The sequence below is a fragment of the Photinus pyralis genome, unplaced genomic scaffold (assembly GCF_008802855.1).
Source record: "Photinus pyralis isolate 1611_PpyrPB1 unplaced genomic scaffold, Ppyr1.3 Ppyr1.4_LG8, whole genome shotgun sequence".
Taxonomy (NCBI): Eukaryota; Metazoa; Arthropoda; class Insecta; order Coleoptera; family Lampyridae; genus Photinus; species Photinus pyralis.
In genome coordinates this window covers 32,869,319-32,883,589 of record NW_022170819.1, presented here as the reverse complement: position 1 = coordinate 32,883,589, position 14,271 = coordinate 32,869,319, and the positions used below count along the sequence as shown (strand labels likewise).

Below are 14,271 nucleotides of genomic sequence, written 5' to 3'. Positions count from 1 at the left end.
AGCCCACACAAATACACGAACAAGGACAACAAAAGAAAAAGAAAATCCACAAAACATTTCAAATTGTGTAACAATAAGAATCAGGTTACGAATTTCAAGAGTCTAGGAACGTAATATTTTTTTTGCAAAAACATCCACCTGTATCGTTCGAGCTGGTTGTTGAACGTCGCAAGGGCGATAAACTTTCGCCTGCCTTGTTCGCCGATCTTCCTGTTTTCGCTATGGTTAAAATCGAGCCACCGCCTTTTTACGGAAGACGCGTTCCTTTCTCCATGTACTTTAAAGCACCGCTCGACTTGCCAAAGGAAAATAAGGCACACAGGCCCAGGATTGCAATTATTTCCCAGAACTTTATAACGTGAGGTTAGTTCGGCGCTGTAAAACTCAAACCCCGCCGCATAAACGGCCAGCTAGCTCAGATTCTTAATTAAAAGAAGGGCTCGAGATGAGAATCTTCCACAGCGGTTTGTTCGTTTGGGCATATAACATAAGTTTTTGATCTTTGGTAGTCACTAGAAATGATTAGTTGAGCGCCCCCCAATTTTGCACAAATTCTGACCTCTCCTGTATAGAAATTGGGAAAACACAAGAGAGCCAAATAATAAATTCACTACGAGCAATTCTGATTTATTAATCCTGACAAAAACGGTGCAGGATCGGCAAATAAAATGTATCTTCAATACGACAATAACAAATACTTTAAATGACAAAAATAATCCCCAAATAAATTCATGAACACTTCCTTAATAATTTATTACGTTACCAGACCCCTACAACAATGATCGAGCAAAAATGTAGTTAAGCTTTCAATGGATTCAAAGATTGAATTAAGTTAGCCCGAATAACAACTCATATAGGCAACACTGGGTACAAGTAAATTAAAAATCTTACCTTGAATAACACATACGCTGTCTTCTCCGAAAAAGAGCTCTCCTTCGAAGTTCCAGTTCTGTAACACAAAAACAAACCCCAAGCTACAACGCTCGGAACGATTATATGAGCCGGAAGGGCCAAAAATAGCTTACTCGTAGCCGGCTCGTTTACCCATACGTTAAATACAGGTGCGTTGCTCTTGAAGAGAGCCACGACCTCAAAACACTAGATGCGAACAAAATACAAAGCTCCGATCATAAATCGTCGGAAGGTTACACTAGATTAACGGTATTGAAGCAAATAAAAAAGGTTGTGTAAAAGATCGTATCTTCCGAAAATTCCACAATCAGCTGGTCGCTCCCGGTATCGTTTAGGTGTTAGCGCTTATCTACTCGGTGGTACGCCGGATAGCTGCCGGCAATCAACAGGTGTTCGTACTCCGGAATATTCGCAAGATGCAAATTCATTTACATACAAGAATTCATCTACTACATGGACCCCCTAAAAGTAATGAAGATGTAACACTCCCTTAACGAGATTTTTAATAACATACCTGAAATCGTCAGGAGGGTAATGAAAAATACTTAAATCAATGAAATATGGAAATTATCCAAGAGGTTGTGAATCTGAAAGAATTTTAGATAACATAACGTAAAAGAAAGCCAACGCCATTTCACTTACATGTAGGTAGGGCGATGAACTTCCACCAGATATAGCCTCACAATGGAGAAAACGGCTTCAGAGTTACACTACTCGACAACGCCAATAAAAAGGTAAAATTGCCAGAGATTTTACGTGAATGATGGCAAATATTACCCACTGGTTTTAGAAGAATTCACAATGCCACGCTCTACAAGTACAACCTCGTTGGCTTTAAAACGGAAATGAAGTGAAAAAATTACGCGATTCTGCGCGAGGAAAGAAGCACGCGTACAAGTGACGCCATCTCACCTATATCCTGCCTAACGTAGCAAGCGGTAATTTTGAAATTTGAATATAAATAAACTAAACTGTTACAACTTGTCCCCATTTCCTGTACATATCAATCTCGAACTATCCAGCAATTGCTTAAGATAGTAGCTACAAATTCATTAGAAGCTTTTACTTGCAAGCAATCGGATCGAAAAATTACGACAATTAGTGCTGTCTAGTTCCTACACTTTTCGCAAGAGGGCGCCTCCGGCGTTAGTGGCTGAAAGCCCGCCCACTCAAAAATAAAGGCAAAATAAATAAATTAAAAAAAATAAATTACCTCGTAAACTGATGAACAAAGTTTACGTCTCTGTTTATTTTCTACGTCGGGTGAAATTTTACGTTGATGAATAAATTCACAACTTTTCCCTGTAAACACTTTTTGTTTAATTGAAGCGTTCCGCATTCGGTACCCGTTTGTTGGCTACGGATTTTGGAGTCAAATACGGAAATCATACCCGTAACCTTTGAAGATGCGCTGAATGTCCCTCGACTATCCCATCAGAAGCATTCGTACTCTTTTTAAATTTTCTAACACGCCCCAAAAATGGGTCCCAATAGGATCAAGCGGGCGTCTTTATTCGTTCTGCTCATACACTTTTTATATTGAAACCAATCTTAGGCATAGAAAATCTATTAGTCAGACACCTGAACTGCACACGTATCGTTGTTTACGAGCGAGACTGAATCGGCCGTTTGGTCACGTAATAGATATTAATTTTGTCTTATTGCCCGTCAGACGGACGACAACTACGGTCTCAGGCAATGAAACCTTTATATATTGGTGTGATATCCTGGAGATCTTGTTTTATTTTTGCAGAGGTTTTTTGCTGATCCGGTCGCGAGGTTGAATACGTGCAGTAAAACAAACGCGTCAAGTTTTAAATGTAAATTAAAGTTAAAAATCTCTTGCAAATTATACGAGCATCTCTAGTTCCCATCCCTCTATTAAATTTCTCTTCTACCACATTATTTTCTCTCCAGCCCGCTATTTAATACTTTCAACAATATTTTGGCTGCGTATTCTACCAGGCTGATTGTTCTATGTTCACCACACTTTTTTGTTCCTTTCTTTTTAGCCAGAGGTATCATCAGAGTCTTCAGGAAATCGTATATATCGTTATTCATTCCTTCATTCCTTTTTCCTGAAGACACCTTAATATATCTACTGGAATTTTATCCTCGTAGCTTTTCCTGATTTCATATCTTTCATTCTACTTCGGTTCACATAATGCTGGCTCCTATATTTCTTCTGTTTTCAGTTCCAATTAGCTTGGTTTTTCATAGAGACCTACCCTTTCCATCGACTTCGAATTGCTTTCCCTTCTTTCAGTACTTTTCCATTTCTGTCTTCCATCTCATTGCTGCAACCAGTTCTTGATGATCTATCCCAGATAACCTTTTTAATCCTGTTGAAAATAGTATTGTGTGTCTTCCTATCCTATCAAGGTTTTCTATTCCCATCACATTTTCCTGGCTTCAGGTTCCTTTTCTCAACTCCGCATTTAGTCTCCGATATACGCTACCTCCTTCAGTATTGATGTTTTTCTACTTTTCTCACTTCCATCTTTGCTATCATTTCCTAATTTATTCAATACTTATTATATAATTATTCATAACTTACATTTATCGGTGACCCGAGGTTTTCTCCAGATTATAGTCGATTTTCTCCTTTTGAGAGGTAGCCGCAAATTCGGAAAATTGGATGGTGGAACGCCTTATCCAATACAGTTGGACCTTTGGTATCGCTTGGTAAATTTGAAAGCGAATCTCGAAAGATGGTTGATGAAATTGAATCAGGAACAAACTGGGAAAATTTAGTAGTGGAAATTTGGTTTGCTCATTGGAGAATTTATCAATGTTTCAAACGGCTTGTGGCGAAGGAACTGAATGCACAATTACAGCATATGGGCACGGTAGCGATTACCCTAACAGGAATGCAAGCAAGGAAGCCCACATTAATTACGGTAGTTACAGGAAATCAAATGCAGGAAAGCGAAACAATATCCCCCCTTATAATTACTGGAACAGAACGTAGCAAACATCATATCTTGCCATTAAACGTAGCGATAGGAATGTCCGTGCAAGAAAAAGCAAAAGTAGTAATTTCGGTGCGGTAAATTTAATGCAAAGTAGATTTAAGGAAAGTATCAAAAAATAATCACAAGCAAAACGCCAATGGCAAAAAATCGATGATTTAAATACGGCACGGTTGCCAAAGTAAATTTACGGAAAATCTCAAAAATAGGGTATGTACAAATGTAACTTGCAAAAGGCAAATCTAGCCTAAATTAAGCGTTTACCTTATATACACTTCCCAAAATACAGAGAGGGAACATAGGAAATTCCGGACCGGCTGGTTTATTCGGTGAATACTCTCAACATAATAAAAAAAAATAAAAAAAATAAACTGAACTAAAATAAAATAAAATAAAATACAATAAAATAAAGCTTCTGCAGTTAATTGTGCGGCTTGCCGAAGACCTAAAATCTGTAACTGGTTTTAACATTCGAATTAATTAAGAGCGCTTCTTTACTGTTTACTGCAACACATTTGTTTAGCTACCGTTACTTTCACTTACCTACTTAATTGCCCGGATTGAAATTTCTAAAGTCGGTAATTGTTAATTGGAATGTCGGTATCAACCGGCGGGGATCGGCGATATTAAGCTGATGAACACCTAAATTCCACGGCCTTGACTGGTTTTAAGCTTGTCTTCATGTACCATTGGAAACCAAAATCATGTAATGATTACTTAACGAGGTGAAATTCTAAAATATTAATTCGCCTTTCCTCTTCTTCTAAATGACTAGAGAAATATCTTCACGGGAACGGTTGTAAACAGCGAATGCAGCTTTTGTTTACTGTATCGGCGACTGAAACACAACTCTAGAAATTAAATCAAATACCTTCAATTCCTAGAACCAACACAAATACTTTCGGCAAGACACTTTTTCGTAACGAAGCATCATAGTGTGATTAGAATAGTGAAACAACCTTACGGAAAAAAAAGGTAACCGATTTGGACATCGAGATTTTTTAGTTCTGGACGCGACAATCTGAAAGGGGGGCGCAGAAGTCGTGGATTTTAAAAGTAACCGATGTTACAAACTCTTAACAATAAATTGCCACTTGGCGCTACAAGAGAATAGATGGCGCGTTTTGCAAAGCGAATTTACAGAAGGAATATTATACCTACTTTTATCTCATTTTTATGCGTAAGAAAAATAAAGAGGTAAATTTATTAATCCATGCCAACATCTCGACAATAATGCTCCTTTGTTATTACATTCTCGAGTACGTCAATTGAGTCATCACATTCTACAGACCTCGTTTAGATAACCTACCCTAATATTTCAAATGTTAGGTACCTACCTACTTAAATACCTATAGTAAACTACGTTTAAAAAGTTCCTTGGCCACAAATTCGCGCGAATGTATTTTATATGGATGCCTACCACAAAGCTCTAAAGTTCTAAAAAAAACCTTAGGACGAGTTTTTTGAGGAGGGTCTTCTTTAGGCGGTTCCAGGGCGGTTCTCATTGTGCCAAAGGTGAACTTCTTCTGAATATCATCACTAATCCTACAGTCTTATTAATCATTAAATTAGCTCCCCCAAAAATTAATACAAAGGGAATTGCCAAATATGCAATTCAGAAACAGTAAAAACTTAAAAATTAAAAACTGACGCGTTTATAAAGTCTGTAATGCCATGGAATTATGAAATCAAACAAAAGCGCCTGCATTTCCCATTAGTGGGTTTTGTTTAATCGCAAACTACCATGGCACCACTGATTTGCTTAAAAGCGCCAGTTTTTAGTTATCCAATTTCTTGGTTTTAAAGTTCAAAAAATTAAAAGCCATAGTATGCATGTATTCCTAATTTTTTTCTCTACAAAAACCCTAAATAGACTTTATCTCTAAAATAATTAGGGAAGCCAATAATCAGAAATGAAGAAATTACTATTGAATTTCCTATGGTGCGTTGTTCAAGTCACCATCCCGGTATATGCCTGCGATCCTGCACTCTGCTCAGAACAAAACTACCGAAAAAGTTCTTAAAATAGCCATTTCCCTATTTTAAAGATAGTTGCAAATCTTTATCACAAAAAACTTTAGTGCCATTGAAGGGACATCCCACATTTTACACAGAACTTAAATTATACGTGAACTAAGTATACGTCTCTACATAAGGATTTTTTTCGTATTCCTCAGTTTCAAAAGCAAAAATTTTCCATAGTTTTCTTATTATTTATATGTTCCCGACCTTACAAACTGCAGGAAAACCTAATTCGGAGTAGCCGGCAGAATACTCGAAACTGATCTAAGGAAATTCTTACCTCGGACCAGGTTCGAACACCCGACCTCCGCCTGTATAAGCCCAACGCTCTACCACTGAGCAAAGGAAAAGACATAAGTTTTGCAGTGGGCGGCTACCTGCGAATGGTTTTATACTAGAAGACCTATAGTTATAAGAATAAAATGATAACAAATCTTGATGCGAACAGTTTTAAAACGATTGTGGCGTTCTCCAAAACGGGCAAAGATCCTAATCTTTACAAGAAAAAATAGTTATATTTGTCAATTCCAACTTCCAAGAGCTATCAGAGGAAGTAGGTTTTTGGGCGTATTTTTTGGAGATATTTTCCATAATAGTTCTGTTTAGAGTTTGTGATACCTAAGAACAAAAAAAGAAAGATGCTTTTTAGTATTTCAAGAACAAAATATTGGTGACCATTTTTACAGTTTCGAGTATTTCCTAAAGAGTCATAAAAATTGTATAGCAACTTGTAAAAACAGATACTATTTATTTTTGATACCTACTGAATATTGAATTTTTTCCTGAAGAGTTGGAAAGGAGTTTAGACAGCGCCACACTGGTTCTAAAGTCTACACCTTTAGCAACGGAGGAGGAGGATCAACCATATTCCAAATACTAAGTAAAATATTCATAGATTATTATTCATCAAAATTTATGATTACAATTCCTGATTATCCACCAGGACAAGGACTGAAAGTTTTTCGAATATGGCGTTGAATGACACATTTCTTAAAGTTTTAAATTTTAATTAATAGTGTTTTAGATGAAATTGATACCACCCCACCCGCACACCTCCGCATGCGCGTTATGGCCAAAAGCTGTTCAGTCCTTTCTTTTATGTCTATAAGAAAATGTGTACAAACATTGGTTCTAATCAGTTCAGCCGCTTAGTCGGAAATGGGAATACAGACGGAACCGACCGACAGACCGACATCATTGAGATTTTGTTTTATTCGGATTTCTGGTGTATTTCCGTCAAAAAAGTAGAGGTAGTTTTTTTATCCCAATGCAATACCTCCCTCACTAACGTGCGGGTGGTAATAAACCTCCATAAATATCGTACGTGTAGCCTGAGCGTACGCGCTTGCTTTGACATGAGCTAACCGATTTGTATGTTTAATGTCGACGAACTGTAGCCCTTAAAGGGGGGATTAACACCAAAATGTGAGGTTAATATAAATTCAAATTTCAAATGTACAAATTTCAAAATATTTTTACTTTTTTCGTAAAAGATAATTCGTAACACCTTCATCTGAGACAACTACGTGATGAGATACATATTTCGCATTAATACAAAAGAAAAAAAAATATTACGTAACCTTTAAAGGTACACCACTAAATAAATATCAAATAGTGTAGCAAACTATTAGTGTCTTGTCACAAGTAGTACCCTGAAGAATGATGTAGTATTTTGGTTTCGGATGAAACTTACTTATTTTTCAAGTTTTGTACATTTTAGTGCCTGATCGCTAAAATGTGAGTTGCCGCCATCAAATTCCACATGTTTTTCCTGTAATTTAATTTGTGGATTTCGTGTAAGATGGCGCTGTTAGCGTGTAGCTAAAGTCTGTATACAGTATGGACGTTTAGGTAACGCAGTGACCTATTAACGAAGAATAGCAACCTGTAATATACTTACATCAATTTATCACATGGATATTATCGCCAAAGGCTGACCTTGTTCTTAGAGATAAAGGTGGTGTTTTGTTTGTTATCATAATTAGATACGTCCTACATTATGCTACAAACAGGATTGTAATTTATTCCACAGATCATTTATTCTTCTTGGTTGCTCTGTCAAATTTTCAGGTATACAATACATCACCTGTTACTGGCTTTGTGTTTGGATTTATTTTGGGATTCTTATCAATACACTTGATTTATAGTGTGTATAATCATTGAATAAAAACACTAATATATTCAATGGTATAATCAATGTCAATACTTATATACATAATATATTGGTCAACTTTTAATGCTCTGGTTTTATCAAGGTCTTTGGGTTTTATAGAAATATTTTATCATTAACGACCCTCGCGATCGTTTATAATTTTGTATTGCTGTCCGTCTGTCTGTCCCTGTGTACGATAACTTTGTGTAGAAACGTCCGATCGCTTTGAAAATAGACACACATGTTCTTCAGGATATAAGAAAGGTCCCTATTGTTTTTTGGCTATGTAGACTAACGGGCCAAAAAGTTACAACCCAAAAACTGCCCAAACCTACAAAAAAAAGGGTTCTGTTATAATTCTTGTTACAAAGAACATATGAATATCCGGTTTTCTGTGTTAGTAGATGAATTTTTAAAAAATTGCGCATGTGCAACCCAACTTTTGTATTTGAGCAATCCCATTTTTTTTATTTGTTATATTTAAATGAAATTTTGTATGTATATGCACCTCCCACCTCGTATAAAAGTAAAAGTAATGCTAATTCAAAAATTTGTTTTACAAGCTATGCTGATCTGGTGGAACAGAATCAATCCCTGCGTTGTAAAAAAGATGCATGTGCGAAGATCTCGAGAATCGTTCGGTATTCAGTTGTATCGGATTTTTTGGTCTAATATTGAGGCTAGAGTAGGGCTCTGATATGTACCACAATAGCGATAGTCGGATCTCATAAAACACTTATGTTTTTACCTCTTAATAATGCCACAGATAAAATCTCAATCCCCTAAGAACTTGATTAAGGGTGGTGAATGGGGGTGGGGCTGGAAACAAGTTTTTAATTAAAAAAAGGGACATTTTTTAAATTGCAACCAGTACTTGCACGACGCAGATAAAATGTGTCGCTTTGGACATAGATTTTTTAATCTATGTCTTGGAGCTACACCCCCGAACGGTACCAAATTTGCGTTTCTAGTTACATTTTCTTCTTATGAACACAACAAGTAAGACTCTCTGGGATTTTGGATGTATTCTTTCTAATTTTGTATTTCCAAAGATGCACCCTTAAACGGGCGTGTGAAAAGTCTGGTCCCCCCAAAATTTTATATTTGGAACTGCAATTGCGGACAGTTTCTTCGTGTGACTTTAAAAAAAATTATGCGCACTTCATCGTTGAAATAACCTAAACATATTGCACCAAATGTTCGTCTTACAAAAAAGTGGTGCGCATAGCGAATATGGCAGAGGGCAGTTCTAGCGCATTTTCCAATACATGTTGGAAGGCGCTATTATTGGCACTTTCTCCGTCGGTCCACTCGAAGCTGCATCTACTCTTACAGTTTTCAAGATATTTAGTTCGTTCTGTTTGCATTCGGTAGCTTAGGGTATAGTAACAACCAAGAACCAAGAAAATTTACACCAATTGCTTGCTACTGCGCCTGACCAGCGGCTGGTAAAGTTAAAACCAGTTATGTAGGTATTATTACATATTCATCATCCTTTATATCTCTTTTCTTGTTAGAAACAATACCTACTAACCTGGTACCTACATTTAAAACATAATATGCGCATGGTCTGCGCGTACAGAAGACAACTGTTGATTTATTAAGATATTCGCATGCATTATTACCAATGGACACACAACTAGTAGAATCGTTACCAAGAATATGTTTTCCGCTTGGCGACATATCGCATATATGGTAAAAACCAGATGTGCGCATACGCATACTGCGCAATGTGCCAACTTTATAGTCATTTCTTTGAAATTAGTAAAGAAAAACAAGGCACATAGTAAAAATTAAATGTGTCATGCGGAATCTGAGCGATATCATCTTTCTTAATCGGCTATTTTTTGAAATTTTAACCACATGTGCTTCTAGTAAAGGCAAACTTATCGCAGCATTTACCTATACTACCGGCATATCTGCACATGCATGATTCTACCCAAAAGCTTTTCTGCTCTTTCTTTTAGGTATGTCTAAACATATATGTACCAAATTTGGTTCCAATCGGTTCAGTCGTTTACCTGAAAATGAGAATACCGACAGACAGACAGATAGAGATAATCCAGATTTTGTTTGATTCGGCTTCGTGGTGCTTCAAAACGTGTATTTTTTATTATTTATGCTTCTCAGGTATAAATATTGAGAAAGGTACCTACACCATATGCTGACCAATATATATTATAAGTCTTAAATCAAATGTCATTTATAGCGCAACGGATGTTGTATTGAGAACCGCTGACTCCGTACGGCTGGTTTTGAGAAACTTTCACTCGTAGGGAACGGATTTTTACATTGCATTTCAGGTGCATATTATTAAATACAACTATCGGTCGCGTTATAAATGACGTTTCATTTACGATTTAATAATTTATGTTACATTGCTGCGCATATGGACTATAGTTTACTGACGATATGTACTATATCTTGTCATAGAGTAGTATACTTTAAGTTGTGCTGCGTAAGGCGGACGTGAGATTACAAATTGTGCTGCGTAAAACTGGCTACGTAAATACTTGTACACGTGCTGCCATCCAGTGATGTATAACTTCATTTATTGGGTACTGTTTCCGAAAACAGAATTCAAAAATTCGCTTTTGTTTCCGAATTATGGCGCGGTAAAAAGGACGGACACAAACGATCCGAAACCTATAGTATACACTATGTCCAAGATAAAGATGTTTATCATGGGGATCTCCGAAGCTATAGAAGGTATGACGATAGTCAATTTGAGGAAAAGTTGCACAATTAACCAGGTAGGTATTTACCATGCTCTAAAGAAAACCAGAAAATTCCTGTTACTTCCGGTTCCGAAGATATGCCGGACAAACCCAAATTTCCCGATTTCGTCTTCATTTCATTATAGCCCGATAGGGCACAAAAGATGGCAATGAGAAAGTGTTTGTTATTTTTTTGTATCTATTCAAATCCCATCAGAAAATAAAACGAAATCGGGAAATTTCTGTTTTTCTGAAATCGGAATTTTTTGGGTTTCTTTAAAGTATGGTGGTTAATTGCGCAACTTTTCCTCAATTAGACTATCGTCATACCTTCTATGGTTTCGGAATCCCCATGATAGACATCCTTATCTTGGACACAGTGTATATGCCCATCTCCGTTGCGGATCAACTATCTTGTGTGTGTTACCCAATTCGAGATTATGGAATTCAGAACGTAGTTCCGTATAGAGCATTAAATTGTTTTCATAAGAAGGTTTATTATCTGACATTAAAACACAATAATGATTATGAAATTTTTGAGTTTTTTGTACCATTTTTATACGAATAATATTTCAGCACATTTTGAAATTCTGATTAGTTTCGGGTCGATATGCAGAAGTTTTGCTCTAAAATGTATATAAATCATAATAAATATTGAAAGCTCTTATTTCAGAATTGGCGAGATTTTTTTGCATAGATTTCAATGGGAAATATTTTTATTTGTTACTCAGTTGTAAACGTTGATTAACAAGACAAAACGGAAACGGGTAAACGTCATGTTTAAACGCTACCGACTTGTAAAACTGACAGCTGACCTGTAAAAATTTTACAAGTTAGTAGGTACCTAATCTAGTAATTTCATTGGCCAGAATTAGTGCGAAGTCTCTGTTACTAGGATATCATGATATTTTAGACATTTCTGCGAGATCAATTTAAGAACTAATTATTTACGTTTACTATTGTTTACAAATGAGTAACAAATTAACTATTGTACATTATACGCCAGGCTAATGTAAAATACAGTTTTAAGAAAAATTACTATCAAGATCAAGTTCACACGAAAGGAGATTAAAAGTCTGCCAACAAAAATAATCAAATGTGTATATAGAATTTATTGTAATCTTATACTGGATGACATCATCGCTTACCCGCGCTCATGAACAATAGCTTCATTGTCCTGTGTACCTTGCTGTAAAAGAGCCGTAGAATTTTATCATTCATGTTGCAGATTTCTGTACAGTACTAGCGTTGAGTAGCGTAATCATTTCGAGAAAAGAATCTGTATTTTTTTACCGACAATCTTTAGTGGATGGTAATATCATTGAATTTATGATAGTTATAAATTCAATGGTAATATTGACCCGCGCGCGACATCTATAACTCTTAAATATGCGGTTTCCAAAACGTACATGGAGATGCATGGAGGTTGTCTCACTATTCTATTCTTTACACTAAGGAAGCATCCAACTTAAAACGCTTCTAGATACCGGGCGTTCATTTACAGAGAGCTCACTACAACTGGTAACTTCACGGCGGAAAACGGGTACTTTCGTTACAGTATAAATGCAAAGAACGCTGTGCACTTTTGACCCCAATGCGTTCGCGGTAAAGTTCATTTAAGCGTTTTGGAGTTGCTCGGACGAAATTAGTGACCAAATTTGAACTCGGTTCTTAGAGAATCTCAAAGGAATGTCGTGTGAGCGATTAGTTAAAAGTAGCATCAGGTTTTACTCATTTGCTGTCACTTCGGAACCTAATTTTACAGGATCACTCCACTCAAAATTAAATAGTATCAGTCTTTAACCAAGGATGGTTGTTGATGACGTGTACGGAACGCAACAAGGATATCGAAGAGTAGATAGATTTAGCGTATCTCACAATCAACTGCTTAGTAATAGTGAATCATAGCAACTGTGGCCCACTTTCCCATCTCGTCGATTATTTCCACTGTTATCTAAAACAATTATGATTGTGATAAATGGGCGACTACTTAAACCGGGAAATACAATATACTTGGCATTCAAAATGAAGACTCTTCTAATAATACTCCTTTTCGTCAGCACAACCAAACTATCCCTGAGTGCGATAGGTGCAACTGTGCAATGTAAGTGAAATTTTTTTCGGTTTCGTAATTTTCAATTGGTCGAATAGATTACTACTGGAGAGACTACACTGGAATAGTTCCGAATGACGCAATCGCCGGTGGGGTGGATTCCCATGGGAGAACTACATACGTTGCACAGATCAGCGTTCCGGCAATTCAAGATCCAACTCGTCTTAGAGTTGAAGCAATACCTGCAGTATTACAAGCAGAGAAGATGTCGGTGTATGCGCCTTACAATGGCAACGTCATTTCCACTAACGCAAGCAGTACTTCGGTGAAGGTAACAGATTTCTGTATGATCACCACTTTAATACCTTTTCTAGGTTTTGTGTGCCCCGAACTCTATACACTTTATATGGCATACGCCATCTACAACTCTACCACATGACCATAGTTACGTTATAGTCGGATACGAATCCTTGTCACCTGTGTTTCTTGGTCGTGCGCAAATAAATAATGAAACTATAACTGGCAAATTAAATGCGAACAATGGATATCGAGTACTTGAAGTGGCACACAATGGTTCTTCAGTTTACATGGAAACGTATACAATACTAACGTATACTGGTTAGGACAACAAATACAAAATTCCTGTAAAAACTACACTAATAAATTGGAAATAGAGATGGATTGGGCGTTTAGCCACTCAAAGATGGTAATTAATAAATATTTCAAAAAGAGATACTTACAAAATTTATTTATTTTTAATGATGTATTGCCGCTTCTCTATCGGTTTCACACTATTTGTAATGGTGACCGATTTCGTGTTAGACATTCTGTCATACGCAAATTACAATTTATCTCGGAGTTTTATCAGTGTTTTACCCATGATCCCATAATTGCAATTCACGTGCTTATTTTTTCGTTGAATTTGCATGACGTTCACGTCATTTTATATCGTTTGCGGCAAATTATAACAAAAAAAGGTAAGAAGGTACATCTGCGCGATTTGAAACGCTTGATTGGATTTCTTAGTCTATTTTGTTTATGTGTTCTCCAAACATTTACAACTGCTTCATAGTAAACGTGAACTAAAGGGGTCCGCTAACCCCCCCCCCCCACTGAGAAATTTTATAGTCGTATTATTTTAAAATGAATGCGCTTGTTATGCGCTCATATGCGCCACATTCTTGCGCCATTATCGTTTTTTAGAAATCCGAAAAAACATTTGGGAAGGGCCAAGTAAATGTAGCCCCCCCCCCCCCCGTATGGATTTTGTCGCTTGTAACTAGGTCACCTGATACATTTGGTAATGCGCTCAATTGCGCCACTTGAATTAAAGCTAGCGCCATTACGGTTAAGCCATAAAAAATTTTTAAAAAGTGGGGGGGGGGGCTAACAACGTTTTCAAAAGTTACGTTTTTTAACAAGTTTTTCTACTACATAGTACCT

At 36.7% G+C, this 14,271-nt stretch overlaps 1 protein-coding gene across 1 annotated transcript; it reads left to right on the top strand.

Moving 5' to 3' along the window:
- The first annotated feature begins 12,719 nt into the window (after nucleotides 1-12,719).
- Nucleotides 12,720-13,561, top strand: LOC116179072. Its single transcript, XM_031498778.1, has 3 exons — nucleotides 12,720-12,879; nucleotides 12,927-13,159; nucleotides 13,203-13,561. Exons 1-3 carry the CDS (start codon nucleotides 12,741-12,743, stop codon nucleotides 13,449-13,451), a joined length of 621 nt encoding a protein of 206 aa, XP_031354638.1. The 5' UTR covers nucleotides 12,720-12,740; the 3' UTR covers nucleotides 13,452-13,561.
- The last annotated feature ends 710 nt before the right edge of the window (nucleotides 13,562-14,271 follow it).

Excerpts from the sequence above, each read along its gene's own strand:
- LOC116179072 (XM_031498778.1), top strand. The coding sequence starts at position 12,741 with ATGATTGTGATAAATGGGCGACTACTTAAACCGGGAAATACAATATAC. Across the intron at positions 12,880-12,926 it reads GATAGGTGCAACTGTGCAAT|ATTACTACTGGAGAGACTAC; the intron begins GTAAGTGAAATT and ends TTGGTCGAATAG. Across the intron at positions 13,160-13,202 it reads CAAGCAGTACTTCGGTGAAG|GTTTTGTGTGCCCCGAACTC; the intron begins GTAACAGATTTC and ends TACCTTTTCTAG.